This window comes from Mirounga angustirostris, unplaced genomic scaffold (assembly GCF_029215605.1).
Source record: "Mirounga angustirostris isolate CCGP_5_RB_7025 unplaced genomic scaffold, mMirAng1.0.hap1 SCAF_9, whole genome shotgun sequence".
NCBI lineage: Eukaryota > Metazoa > Chordata > Mammalia > Carnivora > Phocidae > Mirounga > Mirounga angustirostris.
This window is the reverse complement of record NW_026991717.1, coordinates 53,852,061-53,879,186: the sequence shown is the minus strand read 5'-3', so window position 1 is coordinate 53,879,186 and position 27,126 is coordinate 53,852,061. Positions and strand designations below refer to the sequence as shown.

At 35.6% G+C, this 27,126-nt stretch overlaps 1 protein-coding gene across 4 annotated transcripts in view; it reads right to left on the bottom strand.

The window, feature by feature from the left end:
* Window positions 1–27,126, bottom strand: part of TRPM7 (transient receptor potential cation channel subfamily M member 7) — a 118,227-nt gene that overhangs the window by 53,354 nt on the left and 37,747 nt on the right. For all 4 annotated transcript variants that reach the window (XR_010405020.1, XM_045900083.3, XM_064570481.1 and 1 more), the window contains exons 4-13: window positions 25,607–25,805; window positions 22,266–22,479; window positions 19,944–20,068; window positions 18,683–18,854; window positions 16,710–16,884; window positions 15,423–15,546; window positions 13,581–13,653; window positions 11,660–11,760; window positions 3,949–4,083; window positions 1,566–1,619 (exon numbers count right to left, since the gene is read on the bottom strand). Coding sequence is in view for 3 of the 4 variants with exons in the window: in XM_045900083.3 (XP_045756039.1) it covers window positions 1,566–1,619; window positions 3,949–4,083; window positions 11,660–11,760; window positions 13,581–13,653; window positions 15,423–15,546; window positions 16,710–16,884; window positions 18,683–18,854; window positions 19,944–20,068; window positions 22,266–22,479; window positions 25,607–25,805 (1,372 nt within the window). In the remaining variant the exon portion in view is untranslated. The remainder of the gene's footprint in view (window positions 1–1,565; window positions 1,620–3,948; window positions 4,084–11,659; window positions 11,761–13,580; window positions 13,654–15,422; window positions 15,547–16,709; window positions 16,885–18,682; window positions 18,855–19,943; window positions 20,069–22,265; window positions 22,480–25,606; window positions 25,806–27,126) is intronic.

The following is a 27,126-nucleotide window of genomic DNA, read 5'->3' as shown; positions in this document are numbered from 1 at the left end:
AAATAATGTGAGTTGCCTAAAAAAAAAAGTATGACAAGCAATTTCTCAAACTATACAAATACTACTTACAACACTCAACTTATTAATTTGAATCAGAATATAGTCAATTACTGCCTTTCCTTTAGGATTTTTCACTTACAGAAATAAAAAAAATTGGCTTTAGTACAGCCACCAATGTAAAGACAGTCAATTTATAACAAATCTCTTGTTTCTAGAATTAAAAACTATAGTTCCTTCTGCTAACCCACATAAGTAAATCATAATGCAAATGTGTTTTAGAAACCCCTGGACTGAAGGTCTCCCCCATCACTCAAGCTTTCTGGGAAAAATGGGGGGGAAAAAAAAAAAAGCCTTAATTATTTTAACAACCAAAAAAACCACAAAGCAATGTGAAATGTCCAGAATAGGCAAATCCATACAGATAGAAAGTAGATTAACAGTTGCCTAGGGCAGGAGAGAGGCAGGAAGTAGAGAAGAAAGCAGGAATGGGGAGTGACTGCTAATGGGTACAGGGTTACTCTAAAATTAGATTGTAGTGATAGTTGTGCAACTGTGAATATACTAAAAGCCATTGAACTAAACACTTTAAATGGATCAATTTTATGGTATGTGAAATTTTTAATAAAGCTATAAAGGAAATCACATGAAAAAAATTGAATTGAAGAAAAATATTTTTAAATAAAATCTATGTTCTTCCTATGGGATGTTAGTTTATTAAATAAGTGACAAAACAAAAAATTAAAACAGAAAATGACATTCCTATTTTAATTTTTCAGTTTTTTAATAGTACACTCACATTTAATAACAAGTAAAAGTTTGAAGAATTCTAGAAAAAAAGTGTTTTAGTTCAGAAACTAAAAAAATATTTCAATTAATTAAACAATTATCTCTTCACTTAATGAAAATAAAACTATTAGATACCAATATTTTAAATGACTATAAAATTTTTAATAAACGTCTAAAACTATTAATTCACAAAGAATCCCAACAGAAGAGAAGGGGGATATTAGTTAATTCACAAAGAATCCCAATAGAAGAGAAGGGGGATATTAGTGCATCAAATTTGGTCACCACAGAATGGCTTTAGATCATGATCAATAGTGGATATTAAAGAGAGCATTCATGCATGATTTCAACATTTTAGCATTTTTACTGGCAAAATCTGCCACGAAGATCACCATCCAGTGTATCCTTCAATGTCTTTACTCAATGTCCTTTACTGGTCGAGGTAACAAATTTCTTTTGAATACAGAGAAAGAAGATACATTCTATCAATGATCTTTGTTTAGGGACCAATGAGCATTATGAAATTCATAACACTGGATCTCATATGACTAGAAACTCAGAAAAATTGGTCTTAATTTCATAAACTTTTCTTTTTCTTGATTTCTGATATATTATGCTCTTTACTGCTACGTTACCACAAACTTAGCTCTTATTTTATCTTGCTCTAAATGTCATTTTATTGATATTTTTAAGATGTACAATATTTAAATGTGTTTTGAAACAGATGAAGTATAACCAATTTTGAAAATAGCATTTTCAAAAACAAAATAAACTCTTACCTGTTTGACATCCCGAACAAGATGAAATAGCATTGGATTAGTTGGACCTTGTTTCTTTAAGGAGAAAAAAATTAAAGCAAATTATTATTTTTCTTCAAAATAATGTAACAACTTCTTTTGTTACTTACAGGACTTTATGAAATTATATTGTTGCTCAAATTATATTGTTTTTCAGCTAAATAAGTTCTGTTCTCAAATTATATTGTTTTTCAGCTAATTGAGTTCTGTTCATAAAATGGAGCAAAGAAAAAGATAAACCATTTCATATCATATTTACCTTCAAAAAGATGTATAATTTAGGTTATGTTTTACTTATGCAAAAACACAAATTTTAAATCATGCAAACTTTGAAAGCTTTACAATTCTATCTTTAATTTACATTTCTTTCACTGAATGGAGCTGTACACTTTTTTAATTTTTTAGAAAATTTATTTATTTGAGAGAGAGCAAGAGAGAGAGCATGAACAGGACAGAGGAAAAGGGAGAAGCAGACCCTCCACTGAGCAGGGAGCCTGACACGGGACTCGATCCCCAGACTTCGGGATCATGACCTGAGTTGAAAGCAGACGCTTAACTGACAGCTACCCAGGCGCCCCAGCTTTAAAATTCTACATAATATCTAGGGGTGCCTGGGTGGCTCAGTCATTAGGCGTCTGCCTTGGCTCAGGTCATGATCCCAGGGTCCTGGGATCGAGCCCCACATTAGGCTCCCTGCTCTGTGGGAAGCCTGCTTCTCCCTCTCCCACTCCCCCTGCTTGTATTCCCTCTCTTGCGGTCTCTCTGTCAAATAAAATCAGTTACTGATAAGCTTTGTTTAAAGTTAAAGGATTATATAACATGATAAAGTAGTGGTTCTCAAACTTTGTTATCAGGGTCCTATCAATAACTGATGCTGAAAAGTAAATATCATCTTAATAACTCTGAGTTACACAATTAATAAAATTACCTGCCTTGCTAATGGGATCACTTTTTATTTTTTATTACTTTTATAACTGCTTTACACTTCAGGGGTATATCTTATTACTTCAGCACAATGAATAATCCTTTTAATTTTTATACCTGTTTGCTAGAAAGAGTAGAATGCCAACAAAGTTCAATCTAACTGTGCTAGATACTATTAAAGAAAAAAAATGGGGGAAAATAAAGATATAATCCCTACTCAAAAGAAATTTACAATCCATAGGGAAGATATAATTGTCCTCAACGAACTATGCCAATGGGTTCGTGGAGGCAGTGGCACAGATTAGAACTATGTTCTAAATAATGAATAAAATTCCAGTAAGTGCAGAGTAGCTGAGAAAAACACACACCAGCAGTGTGTATACAAGAAATGCTTTTTTAAAAAGTTTATATTTTGGGGGACTAATAATAGGTAGAAACATAAATGAAACATCCAGTATGGGAAGGTAGGTGTGGGAATAAAAGGCCAAGTGACAGTTAGCTAGGGTAAAATCTCAAAAGCTGAAAAACTTTGGAAATCAAGCTAAGAGCTTGGGTATTATTCTATACACATTGGGGAGCTATCAAAGATTTTTTTAACTGGGGAAAGGTACGGTAAAATATAGGGTTATAATAATTAGCTTAAAGAACTGATCTGAAGAAAGGACAAGGAGATTAGATTACTATAAGACTGCTATAAACACAAAGTACAAAGACATTAGGAATGAAAAGGAGGAGATAAACAGGCAGAAACTGATGAATGAACAGACAGCTTTGCAGAGAAGTCAAAGTTAGAAAGCTAGGATTTGGTAATAGTGTACCTCAAAATATAGTACAATTAAATTAATGTTGGTAACACGGAAAACCAGTAACAAGGGCAGTATTTACTCTCTCCAATGCTAGACACATGAACTGAGAAAGGCTTTGTAAAGGAAACAGTTTTCAGGAGCTCTTTAGAAAAAAAAACAAAAAATTGTATGTAAGCTAAAAAAGGGATACCACAAGGTCAAAATCACGAATGTAAAAAAAAAAAAGGAGAAAAGAAAAAACAATGTGTAATTCATCCATTAAGAAAAGGCATCAAAAGAAGTTTGGTGTAACAAATGACCACCCAAGAGAAAAAAAAGAAGAAGAAAATACAATGACTCTGTAATTAAGAAGCTGATTCTATGGTTTTAAAAAGGGGTGAGGGGAAGGAATGGGAGACAGGGTTATTAACACTTTACCTCCTTCCTATGTGACTATGGTGACAGGGAAAATCTCAGAAACAAGGAAAGGGTTTCAGATTGTCACATAACCAACCCACCCTAACACTGGCTGTAATTCTTCCAAGTAATCAAGAAAATCATTAAAGGTTTTAGCAGTAGAACTGGATATGTTCAGGTACAATGACACTTCCCAAAGAGATAACCTTAGTCAACAAAGAATTTTAACATATACTTACTGTGTTATAAAGTTCTTCCAGTCTAGGAATGGTAAGGAATTTATGCATGCTTACTCCATTTTCAATAAGAAGTTTCACAAATGCAACTCTATCCATTACAAGAGCATCAAGCATAGCTTGTTCCAAGGACCCAACCTAAAAGAAAATAAAAATTAATCAATATATTTCACAGTCTAATTATACACATAGTTCTAAATGCAAGTTCTTATTTGTTCCTGAACAGTATTAGAACAAAATTAAAAAGATGCAAAATAGGGGCACCTGGGGGGCTCAGCCAGTTAAGTCTTCAACTCTTGATTTTGGCTCAGGTCATGATTTCAGGGTTGTGAGATCAAGCCCCACATCCAGCTCCACGCTGTGTGCGGAGCCTGCTAAGATTCTCTCTCTCTCCCTCTTGCTCTGCCCCGCCCCCACCTCAAAAAAAAAAAAAAACACAAACCACCCACGCAAAATAGTAAAAGGATAAGACTCAAGGTATAAAGAGAATAGCAGAAAAGACTTCTATAGAGTAGCATTCCCCAAAGAACATTTCATAAGCAGTATTTCTGCAGGAGAGTAAGTGTTACATAGGGATAAGAAAAAAAAAAAGAATCCATCATTAAGTCAATTTAGGGGAAAAATATCTTAAGAGCAACAGTTCTCAATGTTTAGGAAAGGTTTTTTTGAGGGATCATTTTAATAACTGGGGGCCATTATTACCAACATTCAAAGGATACCAGAGATCATACAACATGCCAGACAATTTCACTCAAAAAGGAATTGTCCCATATCTCACACAACTTTGTTATCCTGTTACATGTTCATGAATAAAAATGCAATAGTTCTGCTTTACATATAAACACAAAGTATTGTCACGGTTTGTTTTACAAAATGAACTTTCCAAAAATACAACCACCATATAAATTTCTTTCTTGAGAACTTTAACAGAATTATTCACCATTAGAGAAAAATAACATCTCCAAACAGCAACACAATCTGTGCTGTTTGAGTTTAATGTCCCTTTTAAGTTTTTAGGGACTCTTTAGATAGATTTCAACAAACTCTGAATCAAATGCTATTAAATTAGTGAAGACACAAATATAGAGATTTCATTAAGTACGGGTATTTTATTAATAGAACATTAATATATTTAATATTAATATATTTTATATGTATGATATTAAGATACTTTAATATCTCATATTTATATGTATATATATTTATATGATACATATACATATGTATTATATGTATGATATTAAGATACTTTAATATCTCATATTATTGCTTCTGTATATATTTTTTTAAGATTTTATTTATTTGACAGAGAGAGAGAGAGAGCTGTAGGCAGAGGGAGAGGGAGAAGCAGGCTCCCCACGGAGCAGAGTCTGATGCAGGGCTTGATCCCCGGATCCCAGGATCATGACCCGAACCGAAGGCAGATGCTTAACCACCTGAGCCACCCAAGCACCCCAACTTCTGCGTATTTTTAATATTTTGGTACCATATGATAAAATAAAACTTTGTGGTGAAAAATCAATACCAAAATGATTGTTTTTCTTTTTCTACCTCTCGTTTTCCAATCTTACTCTGATTCTGTCTTCAGAAGTTTACTAGACAACTATACAACTATACAACTTCTCTACAGTAGCTTCTATTAACATTTCTTTCTCCAATGTATCCTCTATTTTCATCACTCAGCAAAGGATTTGGTCACCAGATCTTTTTCAGGATATAGACTAAATGCAAACCTTACACATGATGGGTTTTCAAGATGAAAGATCTTTTTTCTGCAGTATTTTTTTACCACTCAGTTCTATGTCATAACAAGAGAAATATTTTGACACTGCACTTAAAGATAAGGCCAAACTAATTAATAACACTGTAAAACTTATTTTCTCATACTAACAACTGGTCATTTATCATGGCATGTTATTCCTATTCTAGTTAAGATTCTTTCTTTCTCTTATGACATACAAATAATTCTGATGTTATTACTCATTCTAACATTAACTATCTGTACTCTTAATTCCTATTTGGTCGTCTTCATGGGTGTTTTTCTGCTCGCATGGAATGTAAGTCACCAACAACATTCGGTATTAGTGTGCACTCACAACTGCTGCATTTACACTGATTCTACATAAAATAAGTGTAAGCATCTAATTAGTAATGCTATCTATATGTTGCCATTCTTAAGCACCTCTGCACTAAAGTATCTATTTTTATTATAAATCACTTTCATTTGTCTTTATTACAATAGGGCATTATATTGTTTTTTTTTAATTTGTATAGAAATGCACTCAATGAAAGTCAATTTTCATATAATAAAAAGGTCATAATAAAACTGACAGGTTCTATCTGAATTGAACAAAAAGAAACATTCTATCTGAATTAGGTTTATAACCACAGCCTTAAAACAAAATAAAGCCTGACAAAATTTTCACATCTGAGAAAAAAAGGTTTAAAGAAAAAGTATCTGTTTTGTTCTGCATTTCTTCATACATTCAATGCATTCTGAGCTCCTAACAAATGAAGAGGAAAAACAGTAAAACAATTATGCTGCAAACTCTAGCATGAAGGAAAGCACAAAATCAAATAGATAATATTGTGCAGAACAAATCCATGACATAAACCACATATACATAGAAGATAAAAGCTTTGTCCATGCCTTTACATCTGAGGAAATTAAAAACCCCAATGAAGTTATTCAACGGAATAAAAGGTTGGTTTACTGTTACAGTTTTACCACAGCTGATTAACATTAATTTTTTCCGCTGTAGTCCTACAAGAATGGAAGTGACTATTCTTTTTTATTATTTATAGGAAATACATTCCCATGGTTTAAAAAAATAATCAAATACCAAATTGGTATAAAATGAAACTTTGTCTCCTCTGGCCCTCATCTCTACAAACATATCCCATAATAACAGTTTCCAGAAAGGTTCTATGACTACACACTGCCTGCAGATATGCCTGAATGTGTGTACATCCATAAACAGAATTTGCTACAATGAAGTTCATGCTATGCATACTTTTCTGCAATTTGCTGTTTACACTTTGTAGATAGAAAAGATCTAGCTCAGGGGCGCCTGGGTGGCTCAGTCGTTAAGCGTCTGCCTTCGGCTCAGGTCATGATCCCGGGGTCCTGGGATCGATCCCCGCATCGGGCTCCCCGCTCGGCGGGAGGCCTGCTTCTCCCTCTCCCACTCCCCCTGCTTGTGTTCCCTCTCTGGCTATCTCTCTCTCTGTCGAATAAATAAATAAAATCTTAAAAAAAAAAAAAAAGATCTAGCTCACCCTCTGTAAAGACTGGATAAAATAATCCAAGGTGGGGATGAACATTTATTTTGCCAAGCTTCCCAGTGATTCAGACATGTAACAAAAATTTGTCAAGTGTTTACTATGCCAGTCTGTGAATACAGCAGGTTAACAAAAAAATTCTTTTTTTTTTTTTTTAAATATTCTTGCTTCTGTAAAATTTACTTTCTAGGAGTAGAAAGAGAAACAAATGACTAAGATATATGGTGATAAATGCTAAAGAAAAAAATGGCAAAGAACACAGAAAATGCTGTCACAGGGGACTGCTAATAAAGTAGGGTGGATGGGGTGCCTGGGTGGTGCAATCAGTTGAGCGACTCTTGGTTTTGGCTCAGGTCCTGATCTCAGGGTTATGAGATCAAGCTCCAAGTCAGGGTCCGCACTCAGCGTGGAATCTGCTTGGGATTCTCTCTCTGCCCGTCCCCCCACCCACACACGCTCGTGCTCTCTCTCTCTGAAGTAAATAAACCTTAATAAAATAGGGTGGACAGTAAAAGCCTGAGGAGGACATGTTTGGTTAGAAACCAGAAAAAGAGGGGTGCCTGGCTGGCTCAGACAGAAGAGCACGTAACTCTTGATCTCGGGGTCGTGAGTTTGAGCCCCATATTGGGTACAGACATTACTTAAATAAATGTTTTTTTAAAAAAAGGAAACGAGAAAAAGAAAAATCAAGTCCAGGTAGGCATCTGGAGGAAACTGTTCCAGAGAGAAAAAAACAGCAAGTACAAAGATGAGGGGAGCATTCTTAGTATGTTTTAAGAAGACGCCAATATGGCTACATAAAAGAGTGCAAAGGGAATGGTGTAAACACATAAGGTAAGAGAGGTAGTTAATAGGGCAGAAGATGTGAAGCCCTATAGGCCATCATAAGGGCTCTGGATTATGCTCTGTGTAAATGTGATGTGATCCATCTTCTGTCTAAGAGGAAGAATGAGAATAAGGAAACCAAGGAGGATGCTACTAAAACAGTATAGAAGGCTGATAGCAGATTGGACCAGGATGATAAAAAATTGGGTATTTTGAAAGTAGATCTGAAAACATTTACAAAGGGAATTGGACTGGAATATATGAAAAAGAGAAAATAAAAAACGACACTAAGATTTCTTATCCCCAAACTGGGAAAAGGTTGTTGCCATTTAGTAAGATGGGAGATGGGAAAGACCGTGGAAGGAACTGTCTAAACATCTAAGATAACACTGTAATGAATTCTTTTTTTTTTTTTGTAATGAATTCTCTTGTACATAGAGGACTATTTCTTTTTTTTTCTCTTCCTTCCTCCCTCCCTCCCGCCCTCCTTCCCTCCCTTTCTTCTCTTGTACATAGAGGACTATTTCTTTTTTCCCTTTTCATTCCTTCCTTCCTCCCCCCTTTCCCTTCTTTTTTCTTTTAACCTTTTGACCCCTTCACCCATTTTCCCCATTTCCCCACCCCAATCTGTTCTGTTATCTATGAGCTTGATTTTTCTTTTTTATTCCACATATAAAAGAGATCACATGGTATTTATATTTCACCTAGCACAATGATCTCAAGATCCATCTATGTTGTTGCAAATACCAAGATTTCACTTTCTTATGGCTGAATAATACTCCATTGTATATATACACAATTTCCTTATCCATTAATCCATCAAGCCAGAAAACAATGAACAAAATGGCAATAAGTACATAGCTATCAAAAATTACTTTAAACATAAATGGACTAAATGTTCCAATCAAAATGCACAGCGTTTAAATGGATTAAAAAAAAAAAAAAACAACCAAGACTCATCACCTATATGATGCCTGCAAGAGACTCACTTTAGATGTAAAGTCACAGACTAAAAGTGAAGGGACAGGATAAGATATTCCCTGCAAATGGAAACCAAAAGACAGATGGAATAGCGATACTTATCTCAGACAAAACAGACTTTAAAACGAACACTGTAATAAGACAAAGAAGGCATTACATGATAATAAAGGAGTCAATCCAACCAACATTTGTAAATATTTATGCATTCAACCCAGGAGGACCTAAATATATAAAGCAAATAATAAAAGACACAAAGGGAGAAAGAGACAGCAATACAGTAATGGTAGGATACTTTAATACACCCCCCTTACATCGATAGATCATCCAGACAGAAAATCAATAAGAAAACATTGGCCTTAAATGGACTTAACAGATATTTACAGAACATCCCCATCCAAAAGCAAAAGAACACACATTCTGTCAAGTGAATATGGAATATTTTCCAGGCTAGATCATATGGTAGGCCATAAACAAGTCTTAATAAAATTAGGAGGACTGGGCGCCTGGGTAGCTCAGTTGGTTAAGCAACTGCCTTTGGCTCAGGTCATGATCCTGGAGTCCCGGGATCGAGTCCCACCTCGGGCTCCCTGCTGAGCAGGGAGTCTGCTTCTCCCTCTGACCCTCCTCCCTCTCATGTGCTCTCTCTCATTCTCTCTCTCAAATAAATATATAAAATCTTTAAAAAAAAAAAATTAGGAAGACTGAAATCATATCAATCATCTTTTTCAACCACAATGGTATGAAACTAGAAATGAGTTCTATGAAAAAGAACTGGAAAATTCACAAATATGTGAAAATTAAATAACATGCCACTGAACAACCAGTGAGTCAAAGAAGAAACAAACAAAAATACCTTGAAACAACTGAAAATGGAAATAAAAATACCAAAATTTGTAGAATGGAGCAAAAGCAGTTCTAAGAGGAAAGCTGACAGCAATAAATGCCTATCTCAAGAAATTTTAAAAGTCTCAAACACCTAACTTTACATCTCAAGGAATGAGAAAAAGAATAAACAAAATAATCCAAAATTGGTAAGAAGGAAATAAGAAAGATTAATATAGAAATTAATGAAATAGAAACTAAAATAACATAAAGAAGATCAAATTAAGAGCTGGTTCCTTGAAAAGATAAACAAAAGGTTGAGAAACCTTTAGTTAGACTCACCAAAAAAAGGAGAGGACTCAAAATAAGAAATAAAACAGGAGATGTTACAACTAATACCACAGAAATACAAATGATTATGAGACTACTATGAATGATTATATACTACAAAATTGGGACAACCAGGTGCCTTGGGTGGCTCAGTCGGCTAAGTGTCTCACTTCGGCTCAGGTCATGATCATGGGGTCCTGGGTCTGAGCCCCATGTCGGGCTCCCTGCTCAGTGGGCAGTCTGCTTCTCCCTCTCCCTCAACCCCTGCCCACTGCTCGTGCTCTCTCTCTCTCATGTTCTCTCTCTCAAATAAATAAAACCTTAAAAAAAAAAACAAAAACGGGGGTGCCTGGGTGGTTCAGTTGTTAAGCATCTGCCTTCGGCTCAGGTCATGATCCTGGGGTCCTGGGATGGAGCCCTGCATAGGGCTCCCTGCTCAGCAGGAAGCCTGTTTCTCCCCTTCCCAACCCCCTGCTTGTGTTCCCTCTCTCGCTGTGTCTCTCTCTGTCAAATAAAGAAAATCTTTAAATAAATAAACTAAAAAAAAAGAAAAGAAAAGCACAACCTATGGGCTCCCTACTCTGAGGGGAGCCTGCTTTTCCCTCTCCCTCTTCCGCTCCTCCTGCTTGTGCTCTCTCCTTCTCTCTCTCTCTAACAAATAAATGTTTTAAAAAAAATTTGGACAACCTAGAAGAAATGGCTAAATTCCTGGGAAAATACAACCTACCAAGACTGAATCATGATGAAACGGAAAATGTGAACAGACCAATCACTAGTAAGGAGATTGAATCAATAATCAAAAACCTATCAACAAACAGGAGAGCAGGACCAGGCTGCTCACTGGTGAATACTACCAAACATTCGAAGAATTAATACCAATCCTTCTTAATCTCTTCCAAAAAATAAAGGAGGAGGAAACTCTTCCAAACTTATTTTATGAGGCTAGCATTAACCTGATAGCAAATTCAGATAATGACCCAAGAAAATTACAGGCCAGTATCCCTGATAAACACAGATGTACGGGCGCCTGGGGGGCTCAGTCGGTTAAGCGGCTGCCTTCGGCTCAGGTCATGATCCCAGGGTCCTGGGATCAAGACCCACATTGGGCTCCCTGCTCAGCAGAGAGCCTGCTTCTCCCTCTCCCTCTGTCTCTGTGTGCCGCTCTGCCTACTTGTGCTGTCAAAATAAGTAAAGTCTTAAAAAAAAAAAAACAGATGTATAGGCACTATTTCTAAGACTTCTTTCAGTTCTAGGATTTTTAGCGATCTATACCCTATAGAAAGTAAGGTTTTATCATGAAGAAAACAGAACTTATTAAATCCTAAATGGATCTGGATGCTGTAGAAATGTTTAGCTAAACCAATTTTGCATTTTAGGCAGACATAAAATGTCAACTTAGATCACAGTTCCAGCAAATACTTTGTTATTACACAGTCTAATTTAATTTCATAGTGTATATAGATTATTTACATACCAGCCACTGCTGTCCATAAACAAACACATGATTTTTGGCAATGTCAACTCTATCCCATGCCAATGTAAGGATGAGCTGGTCAAATGCAGATGCATTAGTGCCTAATTGAACAGAGAAAACAGTTGACAAGATCAATTAATTTATCTCTATTAAAATGTGAGCACTTATGAATTCTCCCCATTCCCTTTTAATTAACTTACATAGCTCATTTCAGTCACTGTTCAGAGGCAGCCTGCCTCAGAGAGATAAGGTTACCCCCCAGGGTTGAGGGCTTTTATTTTCCAACTACAGAAAACACACAGCCTCATTCATTGCGAACAATTCAGAATGCAGAGCAGTAAGAATAAAACAAAGATATCTGTTTCTATCACAGAGACAGTACCATGTTAAGATTATGAAAAACATCCTGTCTTCCACAAAGAACATGCACTTTTCTGCGCATATATAAATTCATACAAATACTTTTGTCTATGCAAAAGTATATGATACTATACAAAGTATTTAGTAACCTATTTTATGTACCTTAACATCACACCTTAGTTTTGTAGAACAGTACATAGAGATTACCTTATATACATATTAATACTTTTACAGGTGAACTAAAGTTGCCTCAAAAACACTCTAGTGGCCATTCAGATTATTTTGAATTTTTTGGTGAGTATATTTTTATGCACATGCTTGATTATTTAAATAGAATGATTCTATAGAAGCCAAAATGCTGGGTAAAGAATATATACTTTAAAACTTTTGATATACTGCCAAAATATGTTCCAGAAAGGTGATATCATCTATCAATGGTACAAAAATATCCAAGAGGGGAGTAAAATGCTTCTGTATTAAGATTTACTCTGTTTTAATTATAATATTAACCATCTTTCCACATTTTTCCCAAGCATTTATATTATTCTGCTAACATCTTTTACATAAATTGACTCACTTTCCCATGAGGTAGTCATCATCTTACTATTAGTTTATAACAACTCTTTGTGGTCCCTCCAGATTCCTATTCCTTAATTTCCTCACCTATAAAATGAGGAAATAATAGGAAATCTGCCTCCTAGGGTTGTTGTGAGATTAAATGATAAACAGTATAAAACACTAAAACACAGTGGCTAGCACAAAGAAGTCTATGGCAAATATTAGGTTAGGTGTTCTCTTTTTATTTTTTCTATGTATGCAATCCCATTTATTGATCTTTCCCTTTATAAGAGTTTCTGATTTTCTATTACTTATGACATCTTTTTCCCAAGATGTAAATATATTTTATTATAGTATTTTTTAAATGTTTATTCTATTGGCAATTTATTACGGTCTAATATTTGGGAAATTCTTGTGAATAACAACAATACGGTGTCCTCTTGCTCTGCTCCTGTCACTTCACTGCATACCTGGACTTTCAAGTACCCACCAAGATGGGACACTGTTTCAGCTTCTAATTTTTGGCAAGATTTTTCACTGTAATTCTGTTTATCGGTTGGATGTCTTTGGCAAGATGAGAGGACAACACAGTTCAATGGGATGTGTGTTAACCCTTTAGTCCTCAAAGATACCACTAGCTTTCTTTCCAAACTTCCTTTCAGAATGAAAACAGCATGTTTAAGAATGTTTTAATTTCTATCAACCAAGACCTCGTTACCTTTAAACACTTGCTTTCAGCCAATTAAAAATGCGCAACATTCTTAATACTGTAATTAAATGGGTCTGCTGGCAAAAACCCTGCTAGAAATTAAAATTTTTTTAAAATTTCTACAAGACAAAACAAAAGCCCATTTACTGTCACAGAAAGGTAACACTGTGTCTTCCACAAAGAACAATTATTGAAAAATTCAGTTCCCAAACATTTAGCTCGATTAAAAAGTTCTATCTTATATAAATAGGCTATAAATAAGATATTACAAATAAAAAAATTTTTAAATCTTACCTTTAAGCAGTGCAGTAAGTATTGCTACATCTATATCTTGATGTTCATCTGATCCAATGTGGAAAACCGTGATCTAAAGATCAATTCATAATATTATGCCTTTATATTTTCAAAGCCAAGGCATAAGGTATATAAAAGTAATTTCAGACTACATGGGAGATAATGTTTTGGGGGGTTTTTGATCAGAAATTACTTCATTTCAACCAAAAATCCCCACAAAATTAAAAACTCCTATCATTTACCAAATAAAAATGGCAAGTATACTAAAAATATTTAGTTTCATACTATATTCATTTTTTGACCTATCTTAGGTCCTTTACTAGAGTAAGCAACTTATGGCCTAAGACTACAGATTATATGTCTGAGTAAATCCTGATGTTCTTCCTGCAGAGTGAACATTTAACTCAAGTAATGTATATATGTGTTTTGTTTTGTTTTTTAAGAGTTTATTTATTGGTCAGAGAGAAAGAGAGACAGCGCACACAAGCAGGGGCAGCGGCAGGCAGAGGGAAGAGAAAGCTCCCCGCTGAGCAGGGAGCCCAATGCAGGACTCGATCCCAGGACCCTGGGATCATGACCTGAGCCGAAGGCAGGCGCTGAACCAACTGAGCCACCCAGACGTCCCTATATAATAGTGTTCTTGAATGAAAAGTGTTTTCTTCAATCCTTTTACTGGAAATTTCTTTAAATTATTTGAAGTGAAATGCCACTTGAGAGGTTCTTATTTAATAACATTTTTTCATAAAGTAGAAGACTATCATAACCCCATACACATTTTGCAACTTTATTGTGTACAAAAAGGAAATGTATGAAAAACAGCAGATTAAATCATGTTATCATCTACCTGTCACAGTTGTTAAAAAATTTTATCTCTGAAAACTTAAGCCTATGTTTAGATAACTGAAATTAAGCAACATTGATCTTTAATTTAATTTGAGCATTCAGAGTAAAATAAATTTTTTTCCAAATATATTCTATTTTTTTTTTTTGAGTTTTTTTTTTCCAGTAATCTCTACACCCAATGTGGGGCTCGAACGTACAACCCTGAGATCAAGAGTTGCTTTGCTCTACTGACTGAGCCAGCCAGGCGCTCTTCCAAATATATTTTAGAGAAGCCTTTAACTACTCTTTACAGTTCTTCCTTGATTCTAGATATAATCTGTTGAGGCCTAGTTATCAAACTTTTCCTAAAACATTAGTGCAAATATATGTCTCAATACCATATAAAAACTAATCCTTCTCTGATATCACTCTGTTTGAAGAAAACAATAAATGACTTTTTTTTCTTCAAGATTTTATTTATTTATTTGAGAGAGAGAGACACAGTGAGAGGGAACACAAGCAGGGGGAGTGGGAGAGGGAGAAGCAGGCCTCCCGCAGAGCAGGGAGCCCGATGCGGGGCTCGATCCCAAGATCCTGGGATCATGACCCGAGCTGAAGGCAGACGCTTAACGGCTGAGCCACCCAGATCCCAATAAATGACATCTTTCCATGGTTAAAAAATACTTTAAAATTTTAAATCCAAATTAAAAGCAAAAGTATTTCAGGGTGCTTGAGTGCCTCATTCTGTTGGGTAAGTGTCCAACTCTTGGTTTTGGCTCAGGTCATGATCTCGCAGTCACAGGATCGAGCCCCAGGATGGAGCCCCATATGGGGCTCAGTGCTCAGTGCAGATTTTGCTTCGGATTCTTTCTTTCTCCCCGACCCTCCCCCTTTGCCCCACCCCACATGCACTCTCTTTCCTTTCAAAATAAATAAAATCTTAAAAAAAAAAATATTTCACCTATTTTATAACGTGTTTTGAATGAAATAAAAAGGCTTATTCTGCTGAAATCTACTTACAAGCTCCTTTCTTTTCATGCACTCCATCAGTGTTTGAAATAAATGAACTGCTTCATTCTGGCCAAAGTTAAATGTTTTTTTGATGGTTGAAATAATATCTGGCTCTGCTGCATCAGGAAGATTGCTGGAGAGCAAACATAATTAATTCACTGATTTCAATTTCTATTATTTGTAGAATCTAATATGAAGTATAGGCGAATCCATGTAAGACCTTTAGAGATAATGTATTAATATTAAATACTTGACCCTGAGTGAAATATTATCCTTTATGAGACTCCCAACTGTAAGTCATATGGGGGGAAAATGGAGTTATTTTTCTCTTTGAATTATTTTTTTTAATTTTATTAAGTTATGTTAATCACCATACATTACATCATTAGTTTTTGATGTAGTGTTCCATGATTCATTGTTTGCGTATAACACCCAGTGCTCCATGCAGTACGTGCCCTCTTTAATACCCATCACCAGGCTGACCCAGCCCCCTCCCCTCTAGAGCCCTCAGTTTGTTTCTCAGAGTTCTTTGAATTATTTTAAATTGTTTTACAAGGCATGTGCTGCAACAGTACTACTCACATTTTATAAGATACTCTATAAACCTAATTTTAAGATATTATGGTGTATTAAGCAATACTTCAAGATGTCTTACACATGAGCACATTCACATTTTTCTCTCTTCCTCATAGTTAATATATTTATATGGCTCAAAAATATGATGATATAAAACATTATTAAACATAAAAATGAAAATTCATCGTGAAAGTCTCTTTCCCACTATCTTCCATCTGCCCAGTTCCATCTCAACTGCTTTCCTTTTTCCATACATATACTTTGGTAATTTCCCAAATCTAGTACACAGATACCAACCTTTCTTAGTTACAAACTATTCTGTTATGTAGATATACCATAATTTATCTAGCCCTCTTGATATACATTCTATTTTGTACCAATCTTTTACTTTTATAAACACTGTAATGAGTAACTTTTTATGTATTTCACATGTATAAAAAAGTACATCTGTATAAACAATTCCTAGAAATGGATCTAATGGGCCCAAAGATATGTGCCTCTGTATGTTTGACAGATCTTGCAAAATTGTTCTCTATGTAGACTGTTATATTTTAATTCATTCCAATAATGTATTAGATAAGCTATTTCCTCAAACTGTACAAGGTACTGTATTAACCTTTAAATTTTCATGTTCATAAAATACTGAAAGGAATCTAATACTCTAAAAGCCACAAGCCTCTTTACATAGTTACTGAAATCTTTTTGTAATCACACACTTACCCTCCCTCTTCTGTTTGCTTATGAATATATGCTAGTAGATCTGCAGCTCTGCCTGTTCCTTCACAAACAACGACTGGAACAGGAGGACTTTCTTGAAGATACTCTAAAACTGTGAGGATAACATTTGGCCCGCCCTCAAATATAAGTGCCACCACAGGGACACCTTGTCCAATTCCTTAAAAAAGTAAAAGTTTATAAGACATTAGGCAAAATACAGTAGTTTAATCTTATTTTTTACTTAATCAAAACACAAAATAAAAATTAAAAGCCAAAATATAGTTTCTTTTAAGACTGTGTTGACTTCATTTCAAGCATTCAACACGATACCAATCTAGCCTAAGTGAATTAAATACTGAATGAATTACTTTTTCATTAACTTAAAGTCGTTCTAAATGACAAAGTTAGAAAATAAATGATTAGGCATGCACTAGAATTCAGATTCACTGAAAAGTGAAAATTATTTTGTATATTTCACTAATTGAACTCTTGACAAGAAATTTATAACACCAATTTGTTTTTTAGTTTGTTTTTTAAAGATTTTTTTTAAGTAATCCCTTCACTCAAGGTGGGGCTCTAACTTACAACCCCAAGATCAAGAGTCATATGCTCCACCAAATAAGCCATCCAGGCACCCCTAGTTTTCTTTTCTTTTTTTTTTTTTTTTTTAAAGATTTATTTATTTGACAGAGAGAGAGACCACGCGCGCGCGAGAGAGACCGCGAGAGAGGGAACACAAGCAGGGGGAGTGGGAGAGGAAGAAGCAGGCCTCCCACCGAGTAGGGAGCCCAACGTGGGGCTCGATCCCAGGACCCTGGGACCATGGCCTGAGCCGAAGGCAGACGCTTAACCACTGAGCCACCCAGGTGACCCTAGTTTGCTTTTCAATACTGTATGAATTGAACTTCTAATGTATATTTGTTTTTATTCACTTTTAAAATGTATATTTCTGATTTCAAACGCATTGAGACATTAATATAGAAGTTAATGACAGTCAGGATTATATAAATGGAACTGATCAATAAAATCCAGAACCTCTACAAGAGTAACAGAAAAGATTTAGTGAAGAATACCAATTTTTGTTTTTACAATAACCTGCAATGCAGTGAGAGAATCCAAAATACAAGTAACTGTAGGATTCTAAAATGTTCCTAAATTTCAGGAGAGGATATGACTCCATCATATCTGAATGCACCGTTCTATAATTTTGTATTTCTATTTCACTTTGTCACAGAGCCCACCTTCCTTGGATTATAAAATTTCTTCTTTTTTTTTTTTTTAAGATTTTATTTATTTATTTGACAGAGAGAGAATGAGATAGAGCAAGCACATGAGAGGGGGGAGGGTCAGAGGGAGAAGCAGACTCCCTGCCAAGCAGGGAGCCCGATGTGGGACTCGATCCGGGGACTCCAGGATCATGACCTGAGCCGAAGGCAGTCGCCTAACCAACTGAGCCACCCAGGCGCCCCTAAAATTTCTTCTTTTTGAAACTAAAATCTAAATGTTGAACCAGGAAGTATGACCGTGGTTGGTAAGAAAGACAAGTGTCAAGAATACCAACTTTTAAGACTTAACTACCAAAGAGTGACACCTATTCATGTTATAAACTTTAAACAAGATGATTCTTACTTTGCAATAAAGTATTCCTTTTTCCTCTTCAATCCTGAATTTCAAGTCATGTATTAGAATATATCACACATTAAAAATATTTCTGAATTCCTTGGGCTGCAATAGGATTACAATAGCAAGAGCTTTCAATGAACTTCTGTGGCTTTGGCATCAATATCTGAGTACCCTATCTGGCCTCAGACTTCTTTCCCTAAGTCTATTTTGTCTAAGGTCAGTCATTTTTCTTGTTTCATATGTTGTCTTGCCACAAAAGGAAATGAGCACTTTAAAGAACCTTTTTAGAATGTTGCTGGCCAATAATATACCTAGAATAATTTGAACAGTAACAAATTTATAAATTCCCTTACTAGCATGAATTCTTTGCTGATTAATAGTTTTTTCAAGTTCTCTTCTCAATCTGACTTCTGCCCCATACTTTCCAACAGTGCCATCATCCACCAATATGAAATGGGAATGTAGATTATTCAGAACATTCAATTTGCTCAGAGGGTTCAACAAGGTTTGATAAGGAGCAACCACCTAAACAATAGCAAACATAAGTTAGTGGGGAGGATTTAATATAATATAAAGAAAAAATAAACTTTAAAATAATCTGTAAAGGCAAGAAGGTGGTAAAATTCTATTTACAATATAGTAACAAATAGAAAATGTCAAACAATATGTCAAAAAGCACAAGCTTTTAAGCCAGCTGATGATTAATCTATAATGGGTCAGACCATACAATTATATTTCAACTCTTATTGCAGAATATATATTATTTTATTATCACATGCAAAAGAAAATAAATGAGTATATAGTATGAAGAAACTGTTAGGTTATTAATGAATAAAGTGTAATACACAAAGGACACTGAATAAGAACAATCTAATATCAATTATAGTTTCCATTTTTCTAGCCCTCATACAATCTTTAAAATTGATATTAGAAATTTCATTGCACTTGAAAGTGATCATTATAATTCAGTAATTCTTTTTTAGTACTCTCTTGATAAATATTAATAACCAATTCACATGTCCTTAACCTACTCAAATAAAACACTAACATTTGATTACTAATTTAGTGACAGTAAAATTAGTTCTTAATAACATAGTCATTAAAAATTTAATTACAAAGACTGGCATGATTTGGAAAAGTTGTAAAATAGTTATACAGAAAGGCCGAAACCAAAACGTACTAATACTGTAACGACAATTACTTATATCTATGAATGCATTCTTGGAGGGATCATAAGAAAACCTCAGGAAAAAAGGAAAAGAAAGAAAACCTCAGGAAAATACCTTTTTTTTTTTTAAGATTTTATTTATTTGACAGAGAGAGAGACAGCGAGAGAGGGGGCACAAGCAGCGGGAATGGGAGAGGGAGAAGCAGGCTCCCTACGGAGGAGGGAGCCCGATGTGGGGCTCAATCCCAGGACTCTGGGATCATGACCTGAGCCGAAGGCAGACACTCAACAACTGAGCCACCCAGGCGCCACTCAGGAAAATACTTTTTAAACATAATTTGAAAAGTATGGTATGATCATGAATAGTTTAAGGTGACTTGCACTATTCTTGCTCTAATTTTGTTTATACAAGTTCAAATATAAGAAATTTTTAAAATCATTCTTACATCTCTCCCAACAAGATCATTTCTGTTTTCAATCACTCCCCAGGGTGCTATTCCAATAGTGCAAATCTTTCGAGATGATCTGGAAGCATGTTCTTTGAGGGCATCACCAACATGTTTTGCCACACCTGTTCATATAAAATTTAATTTACCTTATGTGAAAGTAGTTACTGTTTTCAGAATAATCCTGTACTCAATCTATAACATTATAATTGTTGATATTTTTCTTTACACGAAGATAAAAAGCAACAAGGTCCAAAAGACAAACTTACAAAAGAAAACACAAGGACCAAAAACAAAACAAAACAAAACAAAACAAAAAAAACCCCACAATGTCAAATCACTACAACTGCCTGAAACACACGTAAAAGTAACTTTTACCATGTTGTTAGGCCTAGTCCTCTCTTAGATTCCTCCTGTAAGTAACTGTAGTTTTTTGTTATTGCTCTACACATCATCTAAAAAAAAATGAAGAGTATGGCTCAGGACCATAAGCAAAACACACACACACAACAAGCAACTACAAAAGTTGTCCAACTGAATCAAAAATTAGGAGAAAAGTAGAAAAGACAATTCAAAAGAGCATATGACTCCTCATTATCACTTAGGGGTTGAATTGTATCCTTCCCAAAATTCATATATTGAAATCCTAATCCCAGTACCTCGAAGTGTGACCATATTTGGAGACAGGTCCTTTAAAGAGGTTATACATTTAAAAATGAGGCCACTAGGGTGGGACCTAATCAATCTGCCTGGTGTCCTTTTAAGAAGGTGAAATTTTGGGACACAAAAAGAGCCACCAGGAATGCACATGCGTGGTGAAGAGGCCACAGTGAGAAGGTGGTCATCTACAAGCCACAGAGAGAGGCCTCAGAAGGAACCAACCTGCTAACATCTTGATCTTGGACCTCCAAAACTGTGAGAAAATAAATTAATTTTGTTTAAGCCACCGAGTCTGTGGCCTTTTGTTACGGCAGCCCTAGAAAACCAATACAACACTCAATTTGCTTTTTATAATGCATGAGATCTCATTCCTCACCCGGATTATGGAAATAGCATCTTCACTGGTCTTCCAGTTGCTGCCTTGCCTGTTCACAGTCTATTTTCAAAACATCATCCAAGTGATCTTTGCTCTTGTCAACTCTCTGCTTAAAATCTTCCCTTCTTATTCAAAGCAAACACGAAAGTGCTTATAATAGCCTATACGGCTTTATATAATGATGTGCCTATTGCCCCTGCTATTCACCACCCTACCCCACTCCCGTAACTTCCTGACCTCATCACCTAGCACTCCTTGGGTTCATTCTACTTAGCTACATTGGACCCTTCTTACCATTCTTCCAACACACCAGCAGTTTTTTCTCTTTTAAATGCTCTGCCTCACATTATCCTTACCATGCTCCCTCATTTCCTTCAATCTCTACTCAAATGTCACCTTATTAATGAAGCCCTCTCTACCATCCCTTCTCTGTATTTCATCTGTCCCCATAGCACTTATCATCTAACATATAACATATTTAGTTATCTGTTTGTTATCTACATCTTCTCCACTAGAATATAAGTTCCACTAAGGTAAACATTTTGTTTTGTGAATGCTATATCTTCAGCAGCCAGAAGAATGCCTGACATACAATGAGGTTCAAAAACCAGTTGTTCATAATGAATTAGATGTCTGCAAGCTAATTTAAGTAATAATTATATTTTACTTTGGATATTAAAATTAATTTGCTTTTCTTATATCTAACCTGTATATGTCGTAGAGAAGATATGCAATGAAAAATTATAGTATATTAAAAACTAATTTTGAAAGCTACTTCTTACCACTGCCTAGGCAATGGACTGCCATTCTTACATCAATTTACCAGAAGTCAGAAAGTGACAGGAATAAAACTTTGCTCTGTAGTAGGGATCAACAACCTTTTTTTGTGAAGGGTCAAATAGTAAATATTTTAGGGTTTGCAAGGTAAACAGTCTCACAACTATTCACCTCTACTGTTGCAACACAAATGTAACTACATATAATACAAAATCAAAGGATTGTGGCTCTGTTCCAATAAACCTTTATTTACAAAAACAAAGAATGGGTTGGATTTGATGCATGGGACCACAGTTTGTCAATACCTGCTCTAAAGTGTATTATTTTTTAAGAGTAAATGAAAACCAAATACTTTACAGTTACCATTTACACTTAGGAAGTATACAGATTATTTAACAGAAAAACTGAATATACTGATACTTGGTGTTGATTATTATTTCAAATATTTAATTGATATTGTGAAACATTAACACACACACTAAATAAAATTGGTATAATCATCACATTACCTGTGTTTACTCCTCCAGTTAAAATCCAGGCTCCGGTTGTAACTGCAGCTTTAATAAGACCCTTTCCAAGCAGCTGCTTGATTCGTGGGTGAAGCTCAAATTTCTGCATGCCCCCATGCACAGAGATAACAAGTTTGGGTAATTCCATTTGCCATTCTTTAAGCAGAAGTTGCAGAATGACTTCAGGTTTGGTGTCGTATGACAGTCTCACATACTAAAAAAGATTTTTAAAGGACAAAATAACTGAGTATGTTCATAGGTTTCATAATGCAACATTATTTGACATTAGAAAAATGTTTAGATCAGATTATTATAGATTTGATAGGTTACTTTTAATATACTTAACACCCCTAGGAATAAGCAATAGTAAATGATTTTAAAGTTGGAAAATCATTCTGTAAGAGCCATAGAAGCAGTGGTACTCTAATTTTTAACCTTTAAAACATAAATATGTCCCTCCTCCTATTTATATAAACTCAATTACCATTCATCCAATTTACAAATTTACCCCCAGTTACTTACTGACTTGTTTGACTATGAATATGCAGTAGTAGGAACTGCTAAAGGCTAGCTATGGTGATGAGAAACGGGAAAAAGAAAGAAGAAGAATGGGGTGCCTGGGTGGCTCAGTCAGTTAAGGTCTGCCTTAGGCTCAGGTCATGATCCTGGAGCACTGGAATCAAGCCCCCCAAGTTAGGCTCCCTGCTCAGTGGGGAGTATGCTTCTACCTCTCCCTCTGCCCCTCCCCATTTGTGTTCTCTCTCTCTCAAATAAGTAAAACTTAAAAAAAAAAAAAAAAAGGAAAGAAAAATGGAAAAGAAAAATGGAAGCTTCTACAACTCTTGCTATTAGGAGAGGCAAATACTGTATTATGTGTTTGAAAGTTTTGTCAATGATCTGGTCTATTTATCACAGAATTGTGATTATGCAGTAAAATAACAAAGATATTTTTTACTCAATATTTCAAGGTAATCAGATGGATTAATAAATTTAATTTTTTAAAAATTCTATAGAAAATAAGCTGTCACATCTGTGAAATAACTTCCTCTGGTTTACAAGATTAAACAACTTACCTTTGTCTTAAGTGACTTCACAAAACTTACTTGCTATTGACCACTCTAACTCATTTTCTTGGTTTGATGTACCTAGATGATTTAGCTCATAAGAAATCTGAAATATTCATATGTTAGAAGAAAAACATTTTTTTGTTAAAGATTTTATTTATTTATTTGACAGAGAGAGAGACAGCGAGAGAAGGAACACAAGCAGGGGGAGTGGGAGAGGAAGAAGCAGGCCCTCCGCGGAGCAGGGAGCCCAATGCAGGGCTCGATCCCAGGACCCTGGGATCATGACCTGAGCCGAAGGCAGACGCTTAACCAACTGAGCCACCCAGGTGCCCCGAAGAAAAACATTTTTAATCATCTCTAACAAAGGTTCTTTGCAAAACAATATACTGTCCATTGCTTTACAACCAGAGATCAAATACCAATGAAAAATACTCTAAAATATCAGAACCCAAAGTATCAGAATTCTACCAAACTGAGAAGACCCCAGAGTCCCTTAAGATGTTTATAATGGGGGCGCCTGGGTGGCTCAGTTGGTTAAACAACTGCCTTTGGCTCAGGTCATGATCCTGGAGTCCCAGGATCAAGTCCTGCATCGGGATCCCTGCTCAGCAGGGAGTCTGATTCCCCCTATGACCCTCCCCCCCCATGCTCTCTCTGTGTCTCTCATTTTCTCTCTCAAATAAATAAAATCTTAAAAAAAAAAACAAAAAACATTTGTAATGAGGGGCATCTGGGTGGCTCAGTCGGTTAAACATCTGCCTTTGGCTCAGGTTGTGATCTCAGGGTCCTGGGATCCAGCCCTGCGTCAGGCTCCCTGCTCACTGAGCGAGGAAACTGCTTCTTCCTCTGCCCCTGCCCCCCACCTCCGCCCCCCCCCCCAGCTAGTGCTCTCTCTAATAAATTTTTTTTAAAAAGGGGGGGGCGCGCCTGGGTGGCTTAGTTGTTAAGTGTCTGCCTTCGGCTCAGGTTATGGTCCCAGGGTACTGGGATAGAGCCCTGCATCGGGCTCCCTGCTCAGCAGGAGGCCTGCTTCTCCCTCTCCCACTCCCCCTGCTTGTGTTCCCTCTCTCGCTGTGTCTCTCTCTGTCAAATAAATAAATAAAATCTTTAAAAATAAATAAATAAAATTTAAAAAGATTAAAAAAAGAATTTTGTAATGAGATTTGTTCTATATTAAGTCTTCCTATATTACTTTTGTCTAACTCATTATTATATTTGGCATAAAGTCATGTTTGGAAAACAGCTTAAAGTTAAAAAAATATATAAGGAATAAATGAGGAGTTCCACTTTGGACAATGGCAGACTAGACTGTTTTAAACTAACTCTGCCGGTAGGAATAGAAAAACGAGAAAATAAGTAACATGTATGAAGGCATCAGAGAGCTACTAAGACAGTGAAAAACTATGGGATCAGGATCCAAAAGAAAAGGAAAACTTGGAGAGATGTGCCCACCTTTACCACTGCTTTTCCCATCAAGGCAGGGAGGCAGACAAAACAAAGAACATAAAGGGTAAAATATTGATAAATATAAATGAAAAATAATGTTGTGGGGGGGTGAAAATTATGCCAGCAAAAGCATATGTCATGAGAGAAATAAATGCAGTTATAAGTATTCTAAAGGTTCTTGCACTTCCAAAAAGTAGTGAAAGGACTCATTTATAATAAGTTAAAATGTGTTTTGTAGTGTTATTATAAGATTAATCTACAGAAAAGAGAATGTATAAATAACATGCTAATAAGAAAAGAAATAATAAAAAAATATTTAATCCCAAGCAAACAAGAAAGAAAAGGGAACAAAGAAAAAGTGAGACAGTATAATAAACTTAAAAATATGTGTTCCTTATAAAGAAACCCCTTAGGGGCACCTGGGTGGCTCAGTCAGTTAAGCATCTGCCTTCGGCTCAGGTCATGATCCCAGGGTCCTGGGATTGAGCCCCACATTGGGCTACCTGCCAGCAGGGAGTCTGCTTCTGCTTCTCCCTCTCCCCCTCCCCCTGCTTGTGCTCTCTCTCTCACTCTCTCAAAAATAAATAAAATCTTAAAAAGAAAGAAAGAAAATGACAAGATTAAAAACATTTCATAATGAGAGAATGTTCAGTTCACCAAGATGTAACACTTCTATATGTATATGCACTTATACAAAGAACTTTAAAATAAAGAAATGACTGAGACTAACTTTCTGATCTGCTACATAAATTTTCAGACAATAAATGTATTATATATTATTTAGAGAACAAGATAAATGAAGTTAAAAAAATCAAGTATGTGACATACCTTAGCTCTGTAGGAATGAGAACCCCCTTGAAAATTTATGACTCCATAAGCATCTGTTGGGCTCTGTTCTGTATGCGTTTCCACAGACCATTCTTCTAATGTCTGATTAAAATGGTCACCCAATTTCACATCTGAGTATTTCATGGCAAGACTTGCAGTAAAACAAGCATGTTGCTTGACCAAGCGACCACAAAAACACCTAAAGGAAAGAAATGAAATTTTAAAAAGACCTTTCAAAAAATTAGTCAATGAAAAACTGAATTAAAATGAACAAACCAATGAACACTGAGTATAAAAATAATTTTAACTTTTTAATTTTACAATACCAATAAATTAATACTTTTAACATAACGGTAAAATAGTATAAGTACATTTTTTTTGATGATACAGTCCTCTAAATTTAGTGTGGGGTTATCTACAAAATGTAGTATAGCCATATAACAGAATAGTATTCAACATGAGAATATCTAATATTAGAATATTAAACACAATATGATCTCAAAATTATCATGCTTCATGAAAGAATCCAATGCCTAACAGTACATATCTATAGTGATGACAATGGTGGCCCAGGGTCAAGGGCAGAAAGGGCAACTGTATTCTACCTAGAAGCATTACAGGACACTACTATGTAGGAAGCAGGCAGTCTCACTAATTTGATAAAGAATTATACGGGTGCCTGCATGGCTCAGTTGGTTGAGCATGTGACTCCTGATTTTGGCTTGGGTCATGATCTTGGGGTCCTGGGATTGAGCCCCCATTTCAGTTCCCCACTCAGCAGGGAGTCTGCTTATAGATTCTCTCCCTTTATCCCTCCCCCTGCTCGTGTGCGCATGCTCTCTCTAAAATAAATAAATAAATCTTTTTTAAAAAGTCGTATCACAGTTAGTAGAAGCCAAAGCAGCTAGAGTTTGTAGGGCAAAAAACAAAAAGAGGAAGAGCTACACGAGAGAGTTCCCGATATATATAGAAGGATCTTCTTAAACATGAGTTAAGAACAAACTACCCAAGGCAAACATAAGAACTACTAGACAACAGTGGGCCAAGTAATTCCTGAAGTTCACAAAGGGCAAGGAACAGTTTGTATTGCTACCAGCCTGAGTAAGAGATCTCAATACACAAGACCTACAAAAGGGTCCTGAGAATAGCAATGCCTAATTAGAAGGGCTAAATTAGACCTAGACGATGATGTACCATGACAAACTGTAACAGCAAGACTTGAAAGATCAAATTAATCCAAAGTAACTTAATTGCATGCTAAAACAAGTCCAAAATTCCCTAACAGAATGATAAAATCCAGCACCCTAAAACATAAACTTTCTCTCTCAAATAAAAGAATAAAATCTTTGGAAAACAAAGGAGAGTCTATCCAAAATGAAACACTGAGACAAAAGACAGGGGGGGAAACAAAAGGAACAGAACATTAGCAACCTGTTGAACAGTATCAAAGTAGCTCAACACACACAAAATTCAAGTCCCAGAAATAAGGGAATGGGAATAAAAATTTGAAAACATAGGGC